The sequence below is a fragment of the Mandrillus leucophaeus genome, unplaced genomic scaffold (genome assembly GCF_000951045.1).
Source record: "Mandrillus leucophaeus isolate KB7577 unplaced genomic scaffold, Mleu.le_1.0 Scaffold52, whole genome shotgun sequence".
NCBI classification, from domain to species: Eukaryota; Metazoa; Chordata; class Mammalia; order Primates; family Cercopithecidae; genus Mandrillus; species Mandrillus leucophaeus.
Genome location: NW_012105586.1, coordinates 2,013,446 through 2,037,760, shown reverse-complemented (window position 1 = coordinate 2,037,760; position 24,315 = coordinate 2,013,446). Strand labels below are relative to the sequence as shown.

Genomic DNA, 24,315 nt, shown 5'->3' with positions numbered 1-24,315 from the left:
ATGTCGATACAATACACTGTTGACTAGATAACATACCAACATGTTACTTGATCCTAAAAACATTTGCTGTTGGCCAGGCCCAGGGACTCATGCCTGTAATCCCAGCACTTTGGGAGGCGGGAGGATCACTTGAGCCTAGGGGTTCAAGACCAGACAGGACAATATAGTGAGATCCTGTCCTCATATAAAAAGAATAAAAATGAATAAAAACAAAACAGACAAAAACATTTGCTGCTGTGACACAGCCTGTGACTGTGCTCCACTGTTTGTCATAAAACCCCAACATTGTAAAAGAGTGACTCCCAGACGGAAAGCCATTCTGAGCAGAGCAGGTGTTCTTGTGACACACAGGAGGCCATGGCCAGGAGCATGGAGAGTCGCAGCCATCACTACGTCCTGGAACCTGTGTTTGCATCTGCTCTTTTGAAGAGAAACTGCTCCAAGAAGCCCCTGCGGTCTCGGCACAGTCCCCGTATTGATTGTGATATTCAGCTGGAGACCATTCCCTTGAAACTCTCTCAGGTATGCCCTTTCTTCTCAGTGGCATCTACTCACTGTCACACTGGTGACTGCCGTGAAAGTCTTGATATTAATGTATCCTCACCAGGAAAGAAAGTTCACCTGAGACCATTTCCCTCCAGACCAAAATTGTGTTAGGTATAAAACTCACTATCTGTTACATAGTTAAAATGGGTTGATCTCAGGTTAGTTTTTTTTTTCTTTTTAATTAGTTGGTGGTATGGATTGGAAAGGAGGCTAGTTTTGTTTTGATATTTTTAAGAGCTGAACAAAAAATACAAGCGATACGGCAATGCATAGGCTTAACTGTCAGTGTTCAGAGAAACATGCCACTTGATGCTGATATTTTGGTGTTTCAGTTTGCACCGGGTTTCAATTCAGTGGATCAACTAATGGGAATTGTTCTTGTTAGATATAGGTCTTAATTGAGCAAAGGAAACAAACCAATTCTAACCTAGTATCTCTTAACCTCTAATAAAAAGCTGCAATACCGGCAAATCATGGAATTCCTCAAGGAGCTGGAACGAAAGGAGAGGCAGGTCAAGTTCCGAAGGTGGAAACCCAAAGTGGCGATATCTAAGAAGTAAGGGCTTCTCAATGTGGTCATGAAATACATTTGGGAGTCTGCTCTTATTATGTACATAGATCAGAAATATGCCTCACTGTCCTTTACCCTCATTTGGAGATAAAAGTACAATTGATTTTTTCTGGTCCTTGGAATGCCATTCCCGTTGTTTATCATTGTTGATATTCTTTCTGTATATTTGGTGTCATCAGCTTACTGTTGGACTGAGTGTAGTAAAATTCAGAGGATCCTCTCAGTCTCGTTTAGCAAGTAGGCTGATGCTGCTCTGGTGGGATCTGGTATGTATTAAAATACTTTGAATATTCTTTGAACCCACTTCCCCGTGTGTTTTCTCCCAGGTTGTTTGGTCAACATTTACACAGTACTCTTTGCAGCCTCCATAGCAAAACTGAATCCTATTTTCATGTTGCAGTGATAAACTTGACCAGTGTGATATAATAAAACTTTTCAAAGATCCTATGTAGTTCCATGTCTTTAGTTAGAAGTATTCAATAAAAAATCTTTAGTAGTCACATCCTTGGTAATTATCTTAAGACGGTATTTACCTTACAGTCAGCCCTCAATATTCTGTCAGTGGAGGGGACGGGTATTAAAATTCAAACCAATCGAGAACTATGTTATTGATATATACATTTGGGATCTATTATTTGATGTTCTTTGGCAGATTTGCCTTCTCCACCTAGTGGGTTTAATATTAAGATGAGCCTAATATATAAACTGGTGGCTGACGAGAAAAGATGTCTCAGGAGAGGAGTGGGGTTATGTGGATTGTCCTAGATTGGTAGCCTTTTCGTTGCTTTTGTTGTAAGAAGTGATTACATTGTTATGGATTATTTCAGCTGCCGAGAATGGTGGTATTTTGCTTTGAATGCTAACTTATATGAGATCAGAGAGCAGAGGAAACGCTGCACCTGGGACTTTATGTTGCACCGGGCTCGCGATGCTGTGTCTTACACTGACAAATATTTCAACAAGTTAAAAGGAGGCCTGCTGTCCACAGATGACAAGGTAAGTGGACTGTGGTCTTGTGTTTGTCTTATTCACAAGGTAAGAATGTTCTCTCAACGACTAAAGAAAATGGGATCTGTGAAGTAATAAAGTCCCTGCCAAAGTGGCTAAATTTTACAGGATAGAATTGGTCTTAGTAGGGTGAGAACAAAGCCGGGAGCATCTTCCACACTCCACTGCCCGAGGGGAGCCTGGCCGCGGGATAGGAAGAAGAAGAAAAGACACCATGGTCCTGCTCTGACTCTGTGCCCACACGCCTGCCCCCCAGCTCGAGGGACTGTTTCATGCAGTCACTCGTCTCTCTTCAAAGCCTGATCCGAGTCCTAATTCTTTTACTTCAAAGTCTGTAATCTCTGTGAACTTTGGCCTCTGTTTTCTGTAATCCCAGTGGACTTGATTGACCTTGGATATTTAGGTGGTAGAGGCTAGGCAGAAAAGGTGAAGTACGTGGTGAAGGCAAGCTCATGTTTTAGTTAATAGCAGGGTTAAAGGCCCTTAGAATGCCGCCTCCCGGAGCCCTGGCATGGGACCCCACCCCTTCTCTAGCTGTCTGCCTGCTCTCTCGGGGGAAGGTATTGGGGATTGCTTTGCTGCTTGTTTGGTTTCAGTTTTGTGAGCATCAATTTTTGCAGTAGCAGCTTAGACTGTTTCCAGGATTTTGGCTCAGGTACTGCCCCTTAACTAACCATTTGTTTAGTAGACTCTTCCAAGCATGAAGGAGTACTTTTCCCTTCAGCTCCTGCTGTGTGGTCACTGAGGGCAATGCTAAATCCCTAGTGGTTAGCGCCTCTCCTGCCAGCACCCTGAGGCTGTGGCCCACTCCCTTTGCTAATGCTTTTATCATAGTGTCAGACATGGTTACTGATGCAGGAACCTTATGAGAAGGATAAAATAAACAAGACATTGTGGATGATTTTCTTTTTTCTTTCCTTTTTCTAAATTTTCTTTGAGACAAGGTCTGGCTCTATTGTCTAGGCTGGAATACAGTGATGTGATCATGCTCACTGCAACCTCTGCCCCCTGGGCGCAAGCCATTCTCCCACCTCAGCCTCTCAAGTAGCTGGGACTATAGGCCTGCATCACAACTGTCTAATTTTTTATTTTTTGTGGAGATGGGGTTTCACCCTTCTGCCCTGGCAGGTCTTGAACTCATGAGCTTAAGTGATCCGCCTGCCTCAGCCTCCACCGCCCCCAGCCTACCCTTTTTTTTTCTGAGACAGGATCTCCTTCTGTCATCCATGCTGGAGTTCAGTGGTGCAGTCTTGGCTCACTGCAACCTCAGCCTCCTTGGCTGAAGGGATCCTCCCACCTCAGCCTCCTGAGTAGTTGTGCGTCACCATACTCGGCTAAGTTTTGTATCTTTTATAGAGACAGGGTTTCACTATGTTGCCCAGGCTGATCTGGAACCCCTGGGCTCAAGTGGTTTGCCTACTTTGACCTCCCAAAGTGCTGGGATTACAGACCTGAGCCACTGCGCCCAGCCCTTGGATGATTGTCTTAAAGACACAGGCAAAGACATAGAGGGAGAGAAAATCTCATTTACAACTGAGATGAGCAAGTAAACATAAACACGTAAAATCTCCTTTTTTCTTAATGTTACAGTATAAGAAGCAGTTCAGGACAGCTAATTCTGCTTTTAAAAAATGTAGCTGGGTATCATGGTTCTTTCCTAACTAGTGTGAAACAAGTGAAAATGACCACGTTCTTGCTAATTTCCTACATGAATGGTAAAAGAGCTGGAGCCTGTATACTTCCTGTGGAAACTTGGTCCTGAGTTTCAGGAAGAGCAATAACTAGACTGCTTACTGCTCATCTAAGCTAATACATGTGGAAGCCCTTTGTAAATGGGGTCAGTGCTGTTCAAAATGTGGGTGCTGCAACAGTCCATACGCTTTCATGACTCTTAAAACTGAGTACTGCTCTTCTTCCTTCCCTCTCCATTCACCATTCATCTCAGATATCATGAAACTTGTTAGTGATTTTTTTTCCCCCTTCTTTCATAGAGCTCAATTTCTGGAGAATTGTTAGTGATGTTTTTAAGACCAAATAACATCTACTGGATTATATGGAAAGCTGCTTAAGCCAGAAACAGCAATCATGGAACTATGTATCTTGTTTCTTGGCCTTCAGTGGAAATGCAGGGGACCAGAGAGTTTCCTGTGCTGTACTTTTAGTGGCTTGTGAGGGTGTCCAGTGTCTCTGGATGTACAACGTTTGTGTTTTTGTTTATTTGCTTTTGTTTTCACCCAAACAGGAGGAAATGTGTCGGATTGAAGAGGAACAGAGCTTTGAGGAATTGAAGATTTTGCGTGAACTGGTTCATGATCGATTTCACAAACAAGAAGAACTAGCAGAGGTAAGAAATCCTTTACAAGAGGATTTGTTCAGACCCAGCACACCCCGAGTGCTACAGTTTTGATGTGCTTATGCTCGTGTGGGGAAAACAGCAGCATAGCACAGCTTGCTTTTATCTTTGAGTACTCATCTTTGCTCCTTTGTGATTGACACAGAGTCTGCGGGAGCCTCAGTTTGATTCTCCAGGAGCCTCTCCGGGAGACCCAGAACCTGGTGGAGGCAGTGGGATGCTGCAGTATCTTCAGTCCTGGTTTCCTGGATGGGGTGGCTGGTACGGGCAGCAAAGCCCAGAAGGGAATGTGGTTGAGGGACTGTCAGCAGAGCAACAGGAGCAGTGGATTCCCGAAGAGATCCTGGGTACGGTGGGAGCTGGCCTTCACTTGATTCAAACAAATTGGTCTGTTATTTGTGCAACAGCTTGTGGTATTTTTCAAATTTAACAAAAGTAGATATTTGGAAAACAGTTTATTTTCATAGAGGCTAAGAGAAGAAATATTTTGGGAGATACTCCATTTGTAACTCCGTGACTAAATGTACATATTAATGCAGTTTCAGATAGAGCTGAGAGGCAGAGGTTGTAAAAGAGCTAAATTTGAACAAGTTCAACAATTTTAAACTCTGAAATTTGAATACCAGTCTAGAGCCTCTCTTAAACCTGCAGTGTCCGATATCTAGCCATAGGCACAAATGGCTACTAAAATTTAATTCAGATTGAATACAGGTAAAAATTTAATTTCTTAATTGCACTAGCACATTAGCCACGTGTGCTCCCAGTGCTCGGTAGCCACATGTGGTTAGTGGCCACTGTACTGGGCATCACAGATGTAGACCATTTCACCATACTGGGCAGCACTGCTTTGTACCATCCCTTATCATGAATCTTATCCTTCCTGGTTTGATAATAAGTTGATAAGATCCCTTAAAAAACAATTAGGGTTGTTTTACATTAGAAAATACTATAAAACAGTCACCCATGACTTTGGAGTTCTTCCTTAACACAGGGAAAAATAGTTAAATAAACATCATCATAACTCTGGTCAGTCTGCTTGCTGGTGCTTTTTTATTCTTCCATGTTTTTTCTTACAGTCTTTTCTCCCTTACCATTTAGGCACCGAGGAGTTTTTTGACCCCACTGCAGATGCCTCGTGTATGAACACATATACAAAGCGAGATCATGTCTTTGCCAAACTGAATTTGCAGTTGCAGCGAGGTACAGTGACTCTGTTACACAAGGAGCAAGGAACTCCTCAAATGAATGAAAGTGCTTTCATGCAGCTCGAGTTTTCAGGTACACTGCCCCTAAGAAACTACCTGCCACTATTGTCTCTCTGTGGGCCAATGTCCAGGCGATTCTCATTATTCACTGTGGTGAATAGTGTAGTGAATAGTCTAGAAAGTCAGTGCGAAAACTGTATTACTCAATGTGGAACCATTGCTCTTAGGGGATCTACTGGGTTAGGTTCATGTGAACCTCTGGTCATAACATTCATCAACTGATGAGTACCTAACCTTATTTTTAAAATGTGTGTGTGTATTTAAAGACATTTAATATAGATATACAGACATTCCTTGACTTAGGATACTTTGACTTTGGATTTTTCGACTTTACAAGTAGCACAAAAGTGCTGCACATTCAGTAGAAGTCATACTTCGGATTTTGAATTTTGATCTTTTCCTGGACTAGAGGTAGGTAGTATGATATTCTCTGAAGATGCTGGGCAGCAACAGTGAGCCACAGCTCCCAGTCAGCCATGCGATCATGAGGTAAGCAGCTAATAGTCTATAGTGGACTGTGTTGCTAGATGATTTTGCCTACCTGTAGGCTAATGTAAGTGTTCTGAGCACTTTTAAGGTGGGCTAGGCGAAGCTGTGATGTCCAGTAGGTTAGGTGTATGAAATGCATTTTTGACTTACGATATTTTCTTTCTTTCTTTCTTTCTTTTTTTGAGACAGAGTCTTGCTCTGTCGCCTAGGCTGGAGTGCAGTGGCGTGATCTCAGCTCACTGCAACCTCTGCCTCTTGGGTTCAAGCGATTTTCCCGCCTCAGCCTCTTGAATAGCTGGGAGTACAGGTGCACGCCACCATGCCCAGCTAATTTTTGTATTTTTGGTGGAGACAGGGTTTCGCCATGTTGGCCAGGCTGGTCTTGAACTCCTGACCTCAAGCAATCCGCCCTCCTCGGGTTCCCAAAGTGCTGGGATTACAGGCGTGAGCCATTGTGCTCAGCTGACTTATGATACTTTCAACTTATGGTGGGTTTATCATAACTCCATCCTAAGTCAAGGAGCATTGTGTTATTGATTTATTAACATTGAACTCATGGCCTATAGCACTATGACTCATGCCTGAATGAAGTTTCTCTAATACTCATATTTTTTTTTTTTTGAGACAGAATCTCGCTTTGTCGCCCAGGCTGGAGTGCTGTGGCGCAATCTCGACTCACTGCAAGCTCTGCCTCCTGGGTTCACGCTATTCTCCTGCCTCAACCTCCAAAGTAGCTGGGACTACAGGCGCCCACCACCACTCCTGGCTAATTATTTTTGTATTTTTAGTAGAGATGGGGTTTCACTGTGTTAGCCAGGGTGGTCTTGATCTCCTTACCTTGTGAGCTGCCCGCTTCAGCCTCCGAAAGTGTTGGGATTACAGGCGTGAGCCACCGCGCCTGGCCTCATATTATTTTTGTAACGCACATCACAGTCTTCTTGCACTCAGGACTACTAGACAGCACTTTAGCACTAGGGGGTTGTTTTAAATAGTGAAACCACAAGCAAAAAGCACAGAAGCATGAAAAACATGGCTCTAAATAGAAGACCATGGGAAGGATGTTTGTTCACAGTGTGAGAGCTGAAACGAGGGGGCAGAGCGTTGCCTTGTTTGAACTCAGGTGGGAATGCGCATAGCAGTCGGCTTGAATTTTTTTCTGCTCTGTGAGTGTCTGAATGACTGACAGAGTGCCATGAGGATTAATTTTGGGGTTACAAATTTTAGCAAGTAAGCAAATATGGAATCTGCGAATAATGAGGATGGACTGGACATTATTTGCCTTCTTTTTGTGACTTTGAATTAAAGGTGTATAAATATGCAGATGTTGGTTTGGACATCTCACAAATATTTTTATTTCAGTCCATAAAGCAGTAACTTATTTGAGATTCCTCAGTAGTTGAAGAAGGACAAATGATTTGTTTTTTTAAAAGCCAGTTTGTTTGACTTCATACTGTAGAAAATTGAGCTGTCATAAACTTAGTATTAACTAGCAGACTACTTGAACTGAATTGAAAAGGCGCTATTTAAAATTCATTCTGCTGGGAAACTTCTAACGGTCTTTGTATGTTTAGATAGCTGGATAGATACAGGCACACTTCATTTTATTGCACTTTGCCTGATTGCACTTCATAGACACTGCAATTTTTACAAATTGAAGATTTGAAAATGAGCAAGTCTACAGGTGCCATTTTTCCAACAGTATGTGCTCACTTTGTGTCTCTGTGTCACATTTTGGTAATTTGCCCAATATTTCAAACTTTTCCGTGATTATTCTGTTATGGTGATCTGATTTGTAATGTTGTTATTTTATTTGTTTTGGAGTGCCATGAACCATGCCCATCGAAGATGGTAACTGTAAATACTGTGTATGTTCCAACTGCTTCACCGACTGGCCATTTCCTTGTCTCTTTTCCTCTCCTCGGGCCTCCCTATTACCTGAGACACAATGTTGAAGTTTGGTTAATTAATAAACCTACAATGGCTTCTAAATGTTCAGGTGAAAGGAAGAGTCACATGTCTCTCATTTTAAATCAGAAGCTAAATGTGCACATGTCTCACTTTAAATCAAAAGCTAAACGTGATTAAGCTTAGTGAGGAAGACATGTCGAAAGCTGAGATAGGCCAAAAGCTAGGCCACTTGTGCCAAACAGTTAGCCAAGTTGTGAATGCAAAGGAAAAGTTCTTGAAGGAAATTATTAATAAAAGTGTTACTTCAGCAAACACACGAATGATCAGAAAGCAAAACAGCCTTACTGCTGCAATGAAGAAAGTGTGAATGGTCTGGATAGAAGATCGAAGCAGCCACAGCCTTCCCTTAAGCCAAAGCCTAAAGCACAGCAAGGCCTTAACTCATTTCAGTTCTGGGAAGGCTGAGAGAGGAGAGGAAACCGCAGAAGAAGAGTTTGAAGCTTGCAGAGGTTGGTTCATGAATTTGAAGGAAAGAAGCCATCTCTATGACATGAAAGTGCAAGGCGAAGCAGCCAGTGCTGATGGGGAAGCTGCAGCAAGTTATCCAGAAGATCCAGCTAAGATCCTTGCTATACTAAATGACAGATTTTCATTGTAGATGAAAAAGCCTGCTATTGGAAGAAGATGCCATCTAGGACTTTTCATAGCTAGAGAGGAGAAGTCAATGCCTGGCTTCAAAGCTTCAAGGGACAGGCTGACTCTCTTGTTAGGGGCCAGTGCAGCTGGTGACTTTAAGTTGCTGATTTACCTTTCTGAAAATCCCAGGGCCCTTAAGAATTATGCTCAATCTCCTCTGCTTGTGTTCTATCAGTGGAGCAACAAAGCTTGGATGATGACAGCACATCTGTTTACAGCATGGTTTACTGAAGATTTTAAGGCTGCTATTGAGACCTACTGCTCAGAAAAAAAGATTCCCTTCAAAATATTACTGCTCGTGGATAGTGCATCCAGTCACCCAAGACCTCTGCTGGGAGAAGTATAAAGAAATTGGTGTTGTTTTCATGCCTGCTAACACAGCATCCATTCCGCAGCCCATGGATCCAGCAGTAATTTCAACTTTCAAGTTTGTTTGTTTCTTTAATTAATTACTTAATTTATTCAGAGATGAGCTCTCACTTTGTTGGCCAGGGTGGTCTCAAACTCCTGGCCTCAGATGATCCTCCTGCTTCAGCCCCCCAAAGTGCTGGGATTACAGGTGTGAGTCACCACTCCCAGCCTCAACTTTTATTATTTAAGGAACACATGTCATAGGCTATAGCTGCCGTAAATAGTGATTCCTCTGATGGACCTGAGTAAAGTATATAGAGAAGCTTCGGGAAAGGATTCACCATTCTAGATGCCATGAAGAACATTTGTAATTCATGGAAGGAGGTCAAAATATCAACATTAACAGGAGTTTGGAAGAAATCAACCCTCTTGGATAACTTTGAGGGGTTCAAGACTTAAGTGGAGGAAGTAACTGCAAATGTGGGGTAAATAGCAAGAGAACTAGAATTAGAAGTGGAACCTGAAAATGTGACTGAATTGCTGTAATCTCATTATCAAACTTGAATGGATGAAGAGTTATTTCTTACGGATGAGCAAAGAAGGTGGTTTCTTGAGATGGAATCTATTCCTGGTGAAGATACAGTGAACACTGTTGAAATGACAACCAAAGGCTGTGTGTGGTGGCTCACGCCTGTAATCCCAGCACTTTGGGAGGCCAAGGCAGGAGGATCATTTCAGGCCAGGAGTTCATGACCAGCCTGGGCAATACAGCGAGACCCTATGTCTACTAAAAATAAAAAAAAAAAATTAGTTGGTCGTGGTGGCTTACACCTGTAGTCCTAGCTACTTGGGAGGTAGGAGGATCCCTTGAGCTCAGGACTCTGAAGTTACAGTGAGCTATGATTGCACCACTGCACTCCAGCCTGGGTGACAAAGCGAGACCCTGTTTCAAAAAAGAAAACACAGTAAAAAAAGGAAACGACAACAAAGTTTTTAGGATGCTAAATAAACTTAGTTGCTAATGACAGAGTTTGAGAGGATTGACTGTGTTTTTGAAAGAAGTTCTATTGCGGTTAAACACATGCTTTATCAAACAGCATCACCTACTACAGAGAAATCTTCTGTGAAAGGAAGAGTCAGTTGATAAAGCAAACTTCATTGTTGTCTTATTTTAAGAAATCACCACAGTAACCCCAACACTTCAGCAACCACACCCTGATCAGTCAGCAGGCATCGACATGTAGGCAAGACCTTCCACCAGCAAAAAGATTACAACTCGCTGAAGACTCACAGGATTGTCAGTACTTTCTAGCATATTTTAAAATTAAGGTATCTGTATTGTAGTTTCAGGCATAATGCTTATTGCACACTCAGTAGACTACTGTATAGTGTCAACATCACTTTTCTATGCACTGGGAAACCAAAAAATTTGTGTAACTTGCTTTATTGTGATCCTTATTTTATTGCAGTGGTCTGGAACCAAACCCGTAATATCTCCAATATGTGCCTATAGATAGATAGGGTTTTTTTGTTTGTTTGTTTAATTTCGAGGAAAAATAGTTCATCATCTCTAATAATCCTCTGTAAAATAGAATATCTAATATTTTTAAAAACACATTAGGCTCTCATAAGCATTGTATCAACTATTTTACTTATGTTTTATAGATGTAAAACTTCTAGCAGAGTCTCTTCCTCGAAGAAATTCCTCGTTGCTTTCAGTCCGGTTGGGTGGACTGTTTCTTCGAGACCTGGCTACAGAAGGAACTATGTTTCCTCTTCTAGTCTTCCCTAATCCAGTATGTACAACAGTGGGATAATGAATGTATCTAAGGTGTTGGTAAATTGTAGTCTGTTTTAGGTGAATGATACCTGATTCATTCTGACATTTGATGATCTTGAGACTGATGTGCTGGGATTAGAGAAGTTTCTTGAATTTGTTAAAGAGAAAATGTTGGTGAGATTTATGGCTGTGCCTTCTTGCTCTCCTGTGTTGTAGCCACCATAGTCTATTTTGCTCTGATTTGGAAGAAAATGCTATAAGACCACTATTTTCTGCATTTCAATGTTTGGGTTTCCTCTGTATCTAACAGTCATTTTCATGCCTTCTGACCCTTAGTCACTGCCATGAAATTTCATCTTGCCAGGGTCCCAAAACAGAAACATCTCAAGTTTTCTATATATATATAATTTTCAAAATATACATTATTAACGATAAGATCTTTGATCTTAAGTTGGCAACAAACTGTCCACATGGTTGAATAGTTAACCCCTTATTCTGTCTATAGTTTTATTGTGGTTGGGGGAAGGTTGTGGAGAGGGTGGGAAGACAGACTTAAGGTTTGAAAAGTTAGACATATTTAATTTTCATTTAGCAACTGTTCATTAAATGTGCTGAGTGCCAAGTAGCATATTGTCAGTACAAAGGAAAAGATGTGGTCTCACTAGATTGGGAAAAGGGCAGAAAACGAAACAATTCTGCAAGTACTCAATCTGAGGTAAAGTGGGTTTTGATCTGATTGTGCTAAGGGAGTGTGTTGCTAAAGGGTAAGATGGTTTGTTTAGTGAATTTACTCTCCTCTCACCCTGACGTCTATGCATTTTTGTATGTTTGTTTAATAGCAAAAAGAAGTTGGCAGAGTCTCACAATCTTTTGGTATACAAACTACATCTGCAGACAGAAGTGATCATTACCCAGGTAATTTGTCCTACGTTTTTTTTTAAATTTTTAAATTTTTAAAATTAATTTTTCTTTGAGACAGGGCCTCGCTCTGTCGCCCAGGCTGGAGTGCAGTAGCGTGATCTTGGCTCACTGCAACCTCTGCCTCCCGGGTTCGAGTAATTCTCATGCCCTAGCTGGGATTACAGGCGTGTGGTACCATGTCCGGATAATTTTAGTATATTTAGTAGAGATGGGGATTTGCCATGTTGTCCAGGCTGGTCTTGAACTCCTTGGCCTCTCAAAGTGCTGGGATTACAAGTATGAGCCACCATGCCTGACCTTTTTTTTTTTTTTTTTTTTTTTTAATAATTTAAAAATTCTTTTTGGGGGCTTTCCAGCAAAAACCAGATCAGTAGTCTTTGATCAGTAGTAAAAGAGGGAATGTTTTCTGTTTTGTGCACAGTGATTTGCTGTGTGCACCCGGGTTTGACTTGGAGACAGCCTGGTCCTCTCTCAGTGGAGATGCGAACCTGAGGCGAACTGGGCAACCTTGCAGGGCCTTCAGGTCCTTGGTTTCCATGATATATGGGAGCTAGTACAACAGGCCAGTCTATGTAATTCCTGTGGAAAATTAAACAGTCAATCCTGATTAGGCTTTCTGTTTTAAAGATAGGCGTAAATGTGAACTAATTGGAAAATAATTTAGAAAATGTCTGTTTTTCCAGAATTTCTCACAGGTCTATTAAGAATAAAGTTATCATTTTTGCTTTGTTCCCTGTTCTTATTCCTATTCTTTCCTTTAGCTGCAGACCCAGATGACCCAGTTTTTGAGATGCTGTATGAGAGAAATCCGGCACACAGCCACTTTGAGAGGCGACTCAATGTCAGCACAAGGCCCTTGAACATCATATACAATCCGCAGGCCATTAAAAAAGTAGCAGACTTTTTCTACAAGGGAAAGGTTCATACCTCAGGTTAACTTTTTTGTTTGATCTTCCTTTTTAAAAACATCTTTATTGCTATTTCTGGTGTTCTGGACAAGGGTTATTCAGATGCTCTGATAGCAACAAAAAAGGTCTGTGGAGTAAGTCAGTCGGGTTGCCCTGTCCTGTTACCAAATCAGGGTAGAAGTTTGTGGACAGTCTTTTCCAAGATAAATCTGTATCCTTAAATATTTCCTCTTCGTTTGCCTCCACTTAGCATGCGTTTAGTCATACTTTTCATTTCTCTCTTTTTTTTCCATTTTTATGTCATACTGTCATTCTGAATAATGGCACCAAAGAATAGCAGCTGTACTTTTTGAAAGCCACTACCTTTGAATCAGTACCTATCTTAAAATATTAGAGTGACTGAAGGCAATAAAATAGTATGGGGTGAGGGAGTTCATCCTCTCTTTTAGGTTTCTCAATTACAAAACATTCTTACAAAAATAGATGAAAGTACTACAGGCATAAAATAGTTTCATGATATTGATTTCACACGGCTGTATTTTCAGCCAGCATTGTAACTGGAAATCTGCATCTTGGAACTGAAAAGCAACGATCTCCATACTTTTCATTTCACTAGGACAGTGGGTTTCCTTGGCTACCCGGGATATTTTAGACCAGTGAACTGAGCAGGAGTGTTCAAGAATTCCCTTCTAGATGACAGGATCAGTGGTCTCTTTGACCTCCTTTGTGCAGCATTAAATACTGCAAAGTTCTAAATGTCATCATTGATTTATTTATGCCTCCCTTTGTTCCCCAAAAAGATTTGAAACAGTAGGTGCAGAAAAAGTACTTTTATGGACAGGGAGATTTATAAAACAATAGTATTTTCTTAAATGTCCCTTCCCTCTTTATTACAATGAAGCTGTTTTAGTTTTTCGACTAGTTTTTTAGTCTTTTCATATAAACAGTAGCCATAAATGCTGTGACTTCATTGCTCTGTCACTGATAGAATATAGAAGGTGGCCAGGCACAATGACTCATACCTATAATCCTAGAACTTTGAGAGGTCGAGGCTGGGGGATTGCTTGAGCCCAGGAGTTTGAGACTAGCCTGGGCAACATAGGGAGACCTCATCGCTACTAAAAATAATTAAAAAAAATTAATCAGGCATGGTGGTGTGTGCCTGTAGCCCCAGCTACTCGGGAGGCTGAGGCAGAAGGATTGCTTGAGACTGGGAGTTCAAGGCTACAGTGAGCTATGATTACACCACTGCACTCCAGCCTGGGCAACACAGCAAGACTCTGTCTTAAAAAAAAAGAATATAGAAAGGCTGGGTGTGGTGATTCACGCCTGTAATCTCAGCACTTTGGGAGGCTGAGGCAGGCGGATCACTAGAGGTCAGGAGTTCAAGACCAGCCTGGCCAACATGGTGAAACCCTGTCTCTACTAAAAATACAAAAATTAGTTGGGGGTGGTGGCGTGTGCCTGTAATCCCAGCTACTTGGGAGTCTGAGGCAGGAGAATCGCTTGAACCTGGGAGGCGGAGGTTGCAGTGAAGCAAGATCATGCCACTGCACTCCAGCCTAGGAGACAGAGCGGGACTTTGTCTTAGAGGAAGTAGAAGAAAAAACAAAGAACATAGAAGGCACTTCCTTTGAAATTCCATTTTCTCTTTCAGTGCTTTTTAACAATTTGGAAATACAGTAGTTTGGAATATTTCAGAAAATGGCTTAAGAAATTCTAGTAGTTTAGGTATACTTCTCTCACTTGCCTCCTCTCCCCCATGGCTGTCTACTACCTATTTTTGTCTCATTCCTGTTACCCTGTATTATGCCAGGTCATACTGGAGCAAGAAACTGTTGTTACTGATTTTTTTTTTTTTTTCTTGAGACAGGGTCTTGCTCTGTCATGCCAGGCTGGATTGCAATGGTGTGATCATGGCTCACTGCAGCCTCAGTCTCCTGGGCTCAGGTGATTCTCCCGCCTTGGCCTCCCACAGTGCTGGGATTACGAGTGTGAGCCACCATGCCCAGCCTGATTTTTTTTTTTAAGCTTTAATGGAAATTCTTGGTGAGAATTGATGTAGGACTTTTGTTCACCCAGCCGTGTGAAAATTCTGACTCTCCTGTGTATTTCCAATCTTGCAGGTTTTGGTTATCAGTCTGAACTTGAGCTGAGAGTGGCCGAAGCTGCCCGAAGACAATATAACAAGCTGAAGATGCAGACCAAGGCAGAAATCCGGCAAACTCTTGATCGTTTGCTAGTGGGTGATTTCATTGTAAGTGGGCATCCATAAACACTCTTTGGGGATTGTGGAAGGGGCAGGAATTCTTTCCATCAAGTCACTACCTACTGTAGATAGGCTTATATCAGTTATGCTAACTGAATAAACAAAATATTAAATCCTTATCAGCTAGCATAGAATAAAATCTTGTGTGTTTTATAGTCAGGGTTTAGCTAATACAATGAGTGACTGTGACTAGATTCTGTGTCTCCTTAGACCAGGATGAGGTTACTTTCAAGACTCATCTTTGTGCCGGGTGCTATGGCTCACACCTGTAATTCCAGCAATTTAGGAGGCCGAGGTGGGCAGATCACTTGAGGTCAGGAGTTCGAGACCAGCCTGGCCAACATGGTGAAACCCTGTCTCTGCTAAAAGTACAAGAATTAGCTGGGCATGGTGGTGGGTCCCTGTAATCCCAGCTACTCGGGAGGCGGAGGCAGGAGAATCACTTGAACCTGGGAGGCGGAGGTTGCAGTGAATCGAGATTGCACCACTGCACTCCAGCCCAGGCAACAGAGTGAGACACCATCTCAAAAAGAAAAAAAAAAGACTTGTGTTTGTTCCATTTTCCAGACCTGATACTTTGTGCATGTTTCACATGAGAGTTTCTCTTTTTTACTTACTGTTACCAGAAGAGACAACTGGAATGATGCCCCAGCTTCTATTCTAGGGTGTGATGATAGGCACTTTGTGATGCCAAATGACCAGCTGTCATGAGGATGCCATAGATAGGGCCAAGAGACATCTTCACAGTCCAGTAGGAAGGCTGGGCAAGGTGGCCCATGCCTGTAATCCCGGCATTTTGGGAGGCTGAGGTGGGAGGATCATTTGAGCTCAGGAGTTTGAGACCAGCCTGGGCAACATAGTGAGACCTTGTCTCTACAAAAAATAAAAAAAAATTAGCTGGGCCTGGTAGCACATACCTATAGTTCCAGCTGTTCAGGAAGCCGAGGCGGGAGGATTGCTTGAGCCCAGGAACTGGAGGGTGCAGTGAGCTATGATGTGCATTCTAGCCTGAGCGGCAGAGTGAGACCTTGTCTCAAGAAATCAAAATAGTCCAGTAAAACACAGTTTCTAAGGTGACATGGAGGTGCACTGCTACAATACAGCAGCAGGTGGCACATTGAGAAAAAGTGTGGCATCTTTTGGACAGTGCAGAGTAAGTTATAGGTGTCAGAGAGGCAGAAATGATCCAAGTAAAATGGGGTGTGTAGTATGGGATGGAGAATTAGCCCTGTTTTTTGTTTTTGGGGGTGTGTATGTATATGCGTGTGTATGTATGTTTCTACATAAAGTATGACAATTAGTATTCTCGTAAACAAAAGAGGTTTCTTTTTGGTAACGTAAATTAGCTTTTGCCACATACATACGGTTGAGGCTGATTTTGGTTGAAGGGAAGAACAATGAACAAATCATGAATTGGTGTGTTATTTATATTTCAAATGTGAAAGGTTATGTTTCTCACTAAGATGTTTTGGCATGGAAGTTCGTGGTTACCAATGCCCCTGAATAAGTAAAAATGTTTAGAGTTCTGTGTTTGTTTGAATTCTATAATTTCTGTAATCCTTTAAAGTATTAAACTCTTAAATTAGAAACAAAATCTTTCTTAAGTATAGACTATCCCCCTATTTAGTTATTTGCTATTTTTTCCTCCCCCGTTCAGATATTTGCCTGTGGTAATTTCTCAGATTCTCAAACATTTACATCTACTTTTGTGTTAGACTTTTGGCTGTAATACAGTAGACCACTAAGTCACTCCATAATCCCAGCTGCAGCTTCCAGAAACGCTTGAGCACCATGGATAAAGCTGTTGGGTTTCGGCAGTTACGGTTAATGACTGTTTTATTCGTACAGGAGGAGAGTAAACGATGGACCGTGCGACTGGATATTTCTGCCCCTCAGGTGATATTTCCTGATGATTTCAAATTCAAGAATCCCGTGTTAGTTGTTGTGGATCTAGGAAGAATGCTTTTGACGAATACCCAAGGTATAGTGTGAGTGGGAAATAATGAAAGCCTATCTTGGTAGATCAATCTATCTATGATTATCTAAGTAAAGCTTAATAGAACATTTATATAACATTTGTAAACTTCCAGGTTCACGTGTAACTTTTAAAACAATGAAATAATGAAAACATATCTTGGTAGATGGACCTATCTATGATAATATAAGTAAAGCTTAATAAAACGTTTACATAAAATTTTAAGACCCGAGGGTTCACTTGTTACTTTTAAAATAATAGCTTTATTGAGGTATAATTCTAAGTTTTAAATGTATAGTTAGTTGTTTTTAGTATGTTGATAGAATTGTGCAATTCTCACTGCTATTTAATGTTGGGAGGACTTTTGCATCTTTCCTGACTGAAACTCTTGTGTGTACCCATTAAACACTAGTTCCCCTTCCCACTCCCTGTCCCCTGGCAACCACGAATCTTTCTGTCTCTGGATTTGTTCTGAACATTTCATATGATGGAATAATGCCATGTGTGGCCTTTTATGTCTGGCTTTTTCATTTAGCATGACGTTTTCAAGGTTCTTCTGTGTTGTAATATATACCAATACTTCCTTCCTTCGTATGGCTGAATAATAGTCCATTGTGTGGCTGTTCCGCATTTTGTTTATCCTTCCATTTGTTCATGGCCATTTGAGTTGCTTCCACTCTTTTGCTATTATGCATAGGGCTGCTGTGAGCATTCATGTATAAGTTTTTGTGTAAACGTATATTTTCTTTAAATTTTTTTTCTTTTTTAAACACCCCCATTTCTGCAATGTAGACATATATTTTTAATTCTCTATATACCTAGCAGTGGAGTTGCTGAGCCATGTGGTGACTCCATGTTTTAATATTTTGAGGAAGTACCAAATTGTTTTTGTTTGTTTGTTTTTTTGAGATGGAGTCTCACTCTGTCGCCCAGGCTGGAGCGCAGTGGTGCCATCTCAGCTTACTGCAACCTCTGCCTCCCAGGTTCAAGCAATTCTCCTGTTTCAGCCTCCTGAGTAGCTGGAATTGCAGGCGCCCACCACTATGCCCTGCTAATTTTTGTATCTTTAGTAGGCATGGGGTTTCTCCATGTTGGCCAGTCTGGTCTTAACTCCTGACCTCAGGTGATCTGCCCACCTTGGCCTCCCAAACTGCTGAGATTGTAGGCGTGAGCCACTGCGCTCAGCCCAGATTGTTTTTCCAAAATGGCTGCACCAGCAGTGTCCAAGGGTTCCGTTTTCTCCACATCCTTGTCATCACTTGTTATTGTCTGCCTTTTTGATTATAGCCATGTTTGTGGGTGTGAGGTGGTATCTCATTGTAGTTTTTATTTGTATTTCTTCTGTAACACTGGGTATATTTATTTATTTATTTATTTATTTATTTATTTGTTTTTTGAGACAGAGTCTTGGCTCTGTTGCCCAGGCTGGAGTGCAGTGGCACAATCTCAGCTCACTGCAACCTCTGTCTTCCGGGTTCAAACAATTCTCCCACGTCAGCTTCCCTAGTAGCTGGAATTACAGGCACACACCACCACGCCCAGCTAATTTTTGTATTTTTAGTAGAGATGGGGTTTCACCGTGTTGGCTAGGCTGGTCTTGAACTCCTGACCTCAAGTGATCTACCCACCTTGGCGACCTAAAGTCCTGGGATTACAGGCGTGAGCCACCGCACCCAACCAATTTTTGTATTTTTAGTAGAGATGGGGTTTTGCCATGTTGGCCAGGCAGATCTCGAACTCCTGACCTCAAGCAATCTGCCTGTCTTGATCTCCCAAAGTGCTGGGATTGCAGGTGTGAGCCACCATGCCCAGCCCCAGTGGTGTATTTTTATAGTTGTCTTGGCACTGCTTAGCTGGAGACGGGCTGAGTGTGGTCTCTGGGGCTACACAATTGCATATTGAGCAGTTACTGCTCATCAAGCACTACCTTGGCACTAGGAAGACTGTGTTGACTAAGAAAGATGAGACCTCTCTTCTCTTAGAACATTTCAGTGGATGCTGGGCACAGTGGCTCACTCCTGTAATTCCAGCACTTTGGGAGGCTGAGGCGGGTGGATTACACGAACTCAGGAGTTCGAGAGCAGCCTGGCCAACATGGTGAAACCCTGTCTCTACTAAAAATACAAAAAATTGGCCAGATGTGGTGACTCACGCCTGTAATCCCGGTACTTAGGGAAGATGAGGTGGGTGGATCACCTGAGGTCAGGAGTTCGAGACCAGTCTGGCCAACATGGTGAAACCCTGTGTCTACTAAAAGTACAAAAATTAGCCGGGCATGGCGGCGGGCACATGTAATCCCAGCTACTCGGGAGGCTGAGACAGGAGAATCCCTTGAACCTGGGAGGCGGAGGTTGCAGTGAGCCAAGATCTTGCCACTGCACTCCAGCCTGGGTAACAGAGTGAGACTCTATCTCAAAAATAAATAAATACATAAATAAAAATTAAAAAAATAAAAAAAATTAGCCGGGCATGGCGGCGGGCACATGTAATCCCAGCTACTCGGGAGGCTGAGACAGTAGAATCGCTTAAACCTGGGAGGCAGAGGTTGCAGTGAGCCGAGATGGTGCCATTGCTCTCCAGCCTGGGCGACAGAGTGAGACTTCACCTGAAAAAAAAAAGAACATTCCAGTGGGGGAAACAAATGACCACACAGAAAAAGGAAAAGAAAGAAAAGACTCTGGAGAGTGACATAAGAAAGGGTTGGTGAAAGCAGCCCATGCCCATGGCAAGTCAGGTGAGAAGTGAGGAGGAAGCATTGGGCCAGCAGGTGGCGCTCATGTCAGGGGGCCTCCAGCTTTTCTAATGTCCATACCTTTTTATATTTGTGTTCTGATTTCCAAATTAATAGGTAAGTTCACACTTAGAAAATGGTAAACACAGATATTATGCTTAGAGTTGTCCTCAGTTTTCTTAAACGGGTTGGTTGATTCTCTACCTTTCATAATTATTACATTAAGGGAAAGAGGAGGGAAATAGCAGACATATATTTGAATCTTCTCTTTTTTATCTGCAGATAACTCCAGGAGGAAAAGTAGGGATGGGTCCGCATCTGAAGAGACCCAGTTTAGTGATGATGAATATAAGACCCCCCTGGCCACACCTCCTAACACCCCACCTCCCGAGTCAAACAGCAGCAATGGAGAGAAAACACCTCCCTTTTCTGGAGTTGAATTCAGTGAAGAACAGCTTCAAGCACATTTAATGAGCACAAAGATGTATGAGAGGTACTCGCTGTCATTTATGGACCTCCAGATCATGGTTGGACGAGTGAAAGACAATTGGAAGCATGTCCAGGATATTGATGTGGGACCAACCCATGTGGTAGAGAAGTTCGACGTCCACCTACAGTTAGAGCGTCGATTGATTTATACTTCAGATCCCAAATATCCGGGAGCCGTGCTGTCAGGCAACTTACCAGACTTAAAAATCCACATTAATGAAGATAAAATATCTGCACTGAAGAATTGCTTTGCTCTCCTCACCACCCCAGAAATGAAAACTTCTGACACTCAGATTAAAGAGAAGATTTTTCCCCAGGAGGAGCAGCGGGGAAGTTTGCAAGACTCCGTAATGAATTTAACCCAGAGCATTGTGATGTTGGAACAGCATACCCGTGAGGTTCTGGTGGAGTCGCAGCTCCTCCTGGCGGAATTTAAAGTGAACTGTATGCAGCTTGGTGTTGAGAGCAGTGGCCGGTACATTTCTGTGCTCAAGGTGTTTGGTACCAATGCTCACTTTGTGAAGAGGCCTTATGATGCTGAAGTCTCCCTAACTGTTCATGGTTTGCTCCTGGTGGATACCATGCAGACATATGGTGCTGATTTTGACCTTTTGATGGCTTCCCATAAGAACTTGAGCTTTGATATTCCAACAGGAAGCCTTCGGGATAGCAGGGCCCAGTCTCCTGTCTCTGGACCGAATGCGGCCCACTTAGCTGATGGAGCTACGCTGAACAACCGATCAGCTACTAGTGTTTCACTTGACAAAATTCTCACCAAAGAGCAAGAGTCCCTTATTAAGTTGGAATATCAGTTTGTGAGTTCAGAGTGCCCATCAATGAATTTAGACAGTACTCTTCAGGTGATTTCCCTACAGGTGAATAATTTAGATATTATCCTCAATCCAGAGACGATCGTGGAGCTAATCGGTTTTCTTCAAAAATCCTTTCCCAAGGAAAAAGATGATTTAAGTCCTCAACCTTTAATGACTGATTTTGAAAGAAGCTTCAGAGAACAAGGAACTTACCAGTCTACATATGAACAAAACACGGAGGTTGCAGTGGAAATCCATAGGCTTAACTTACTGCTTCTTCGGACAGTGGGCATGGCAAATGGAGAGAAATATGGCAGAAAAATTGCAACTGCAAGTATAGGTGGCACCAAAGTTAATGTCTCAATGGGTAGCACGTTTGACATGAATGGTTCTCTCGGTTGTTTACAGCTTATGGATTTGACACAAGATAATGTTAAAAACCAGTATGTTGTCAGCATTGGGAATTCTGTAGGCTATGAAAATATCATCAGTGATATTGGCTACTTTGAATCTGTGTTTGTCAGAATGGAAGATGCAGCCCTCACTGAAGCTTTGAGTTTCACGTTTGTTGAGAAGTCTAAACAGGAGTGTTTTCTCAACCTGAAGATGGCGTCTTTACATTATAACCACTCTGCTAAGTTTTTGAAGGAGTTGACGTTATCCATGGATGAACTGGAAGAAAATTTTCGAAGTATGCTGAAAAGTGCAGCCAGCAAAGTCACCACAGTACTAGCTACCAAGACTGCTGAGTATAGCGAGATGGTATCGCTCTTTGAAACTCCAAGGAAGACTCGGGAACCCTTTATCTTAGAGGAAAATGAAATATATGGGTTTGACCTAGCTTCGTCTCCTTCGGACACTGTAAAGCTAATCTTGAACATAAACATTGAATCACCAGTTGTTTCTATCCCTCGGAAGCCAGGGAGTCCTGAGTTGTTGGTGGGACACTTGGGACAGATATTCATCCAGAATTTTGTGGCGGGAGATGATGAATCCAGAAGTGACCGTCTGCAGGTGGAAATCAAGGACATTAAACTGTATTCTTTGAATTGCACTCAGTTGGCAGGTAGAGAAGCTGTTGGGTCTGAAGGAAGCCGGACATTTTGCCCACCTTCCGGGTCTGGCAGTGCCAACAGTCAGGAGGAAGCTCATTTCACACGACATGATTTCTTTGAATCTTTGCATAGAGGTCAAGGTGAGGAGCATGTCTTTTGTTCCATTTTGTTTGATGATTGAAAACCCATCTCACGGAGTCCTCTGTTTAAAACAGCAACAACAAAATCCTTTTCTTTTAGAATAATCCTCAGTTAATGTTTAAGAAATCAAAAAGAGTTTTAATAGAATGCCTTGTAGTAAGTTGGCATGTTTTCACCCTTTTCCATTTAATATCATATTTGGCAAAACAGGAATTTACTTACTTTTATTTTTATTTTTTTGTTTTTTTGAGACAGAGTTTTGCTCTCGTTGCCCAGGCTGGAGTGCAATGGTGCAGTCTCAGCTCACTGCAACCTCTATCTCCCAGGTTCAAGTGATTCTCTTGGCTCAGCCTCCCAAGTAGCTGGGATTACGCGTCCGCCGCCACACCCGGCTAATTTTTGTATTTTTAGTAGAGATAGGGTTTCACCATGTTGGCCAGGCTGGTCTCGAACTTGTGACCTCAGGTGATCTGCCTGCCTTGGCCTCCCAAAGTGTTGGGATTACAGGTGTGAGCCACCGTGCCTGGGCAGGAATTTATTTTTTTAAAGTGTTCCAGTTTGAAATTGGTTGAGTACTCATTTACAGAGACACTTCAGTGGATGGATGTTTTTAAAGTATTGTTTAATTTGGTCAGATATATCTGATATTCTGTTCCCAAGCCATAGGTCCTTCCTAGTTAAATATTTTGGCCCAAGATACCTCAAGGGGTTGATGTAAATAGTTTGTGGATATTACCTTCTTTAATATTCTGTCATCTTGTTCTATAATGGGTTGGTCCAGGGTTCTAAGAATAAAAGCTTATGTTTGTATTCTGGGTCTGATCAGATAAAACCAAACGGTCCAATCTGTTGGTTTTGGCACACAGAGATCAGGTAAGCCCTAGAGCATGGCTTTATTGTGACACAATTAATGCCTTTGAGAACTTAGCCTTCTGTGGTCATCACATGTTAATTCACTGATACGTTTTTATACTTGTCGAAAGATTGCTTTCTCTGCTTGGATAGAAGTTGTTTACTTAGAACTTTGTGTTGTCCTAGATTCTGATTTAGGCCTAATAAGAGGGATACATCTGTGTCTGAAAGGTAGGGAAGGATGAATAATTTGGTTTGGAAAATGCCAGCTTGGGTGACTCAAAGAAGCATAATGTAGACTCTGGACTGGATTAATGTTCACCATGTCGTGTTTTGAAGCTACCAAATGGAGCATATGATAAAAATATTGTTTCTTTTTTTGTGTAAATATATCTCGTACCTCGTCTTGCTATGAATTTTGGCCTCGGAATAGCTGTTAAGGTTTGCTCTCAATCATAGACCCCAGGTGCCAGGCTAACCTGCCCTCCTGGTCTAAGAGGAACTCATGGGCTGTATTTTGTATACTCTATGTTTAATCAGCAGTAATGAAGTAAATGTTAAGGTTTATGGTCTATCATTTCGTCTCTTTTATGCCAGCTTTTCACATCCTGAACAACACCACCATTCAGTTTAAACTGGAGAAGATCCCTATAGAGAGAGAATCTGAATTGACTTTTTCTCTTAGCCCAGATGACCTGGGAACTTCTAGCATCATGAAGATTGAAGGAAAATTTGTCAATCCGGTTCAGGTAAATTCATGTCAGGGCAGTTGAAGTCATATGTTTATATTAACACTCTATAAATATGATATATATTTATGTACGTTACATGTTGGAAGGAAAATATATTTTCAGAGATATCACCCATGCACAATACCATTGTTGAAAACTTGTTCCAATAATCATGGAATCCTTTTGTTGTGGGGAATCCATCTTGTCAGCCTTTTTCATATGGAGGAAGGGTGGCTTATCTGGAGGAAGATGGCAGATTCTTAATTCCGTTGACATTCAGAAATGGGGAAATGATTGCTTACGCAGTCAGAGTCTCCTTTCCCAGGAGGATATCATTCTTGTCACACTTAGACATACTTAACCCAGCCTATGAAACATTGTGATCATCTGAGCTGTGGACAGATCCTTTCAACAAAGAATTAGTCCTGCCCTCTCTGAAATGAAATGGGCCAGGATAGGGATTT

The 24,315-nt window shown here is 41.9% G+C and overlaps 1 protein-coding gene across 2 annotated transcripts in view; it reads left to right on the top strand.

Annotated features, from left to right (window-relative positions):
• VPS13D (vacuolar protein sorting 13 homolog D (S. cerevisiae)) overlaps positions 1-24,315 on the top strand; it is a 279,483-nt gene that overhangs the window by 22,595 nt on the left and 232,573 nt on the right. For both annotated transcript variants that reach the window (XM_011996567.1, XM_011996566.1), the window contains exons 7-19: positions 352-522; positions 1,002-1,102; positions 1,945-2,113; positions 4,368-4,469; positions 4,624-4,825; positions 5,577-5,756; positions 10,853-10,983; positions 11,807-11,882; positions 12,650-12,820; positions 14,923-15,053; positions 16,914-17,046; positions 20,054-22,267; positions 23,718-23,869. In XM_011996567.1, the coding sequence (XP_011851957.1) occupies positions 352-522; positions 1,002-1,102; positions 1,945-2,113; positions 4,368-4,469; positions 4,624-4,825; positions 5,577-5,756; positions 10,853-10,983; positions 11,807-11,882; positions 12,650-12,820; positions 14,923-15,053; positions 16,914-17,046; positions 20,054-22,267; positions 23,718-23,869 (3,933 nt within the window). The remainder of the gene's footprint in view (positions 1-351; positions 523-1,001; positions 1,103-1,944; positions 2,114-4,367; positions 4,470-4,623; positions 4,826-5,576; positions 5,757-10,852; positions 10,984-11,806; positions 11,883-12,649; positions 12,821-14,922; positions 15,054-16,913; positions 17,047-20,053; positions 22,268-23,717; positions 23,870-24,315) is intronic.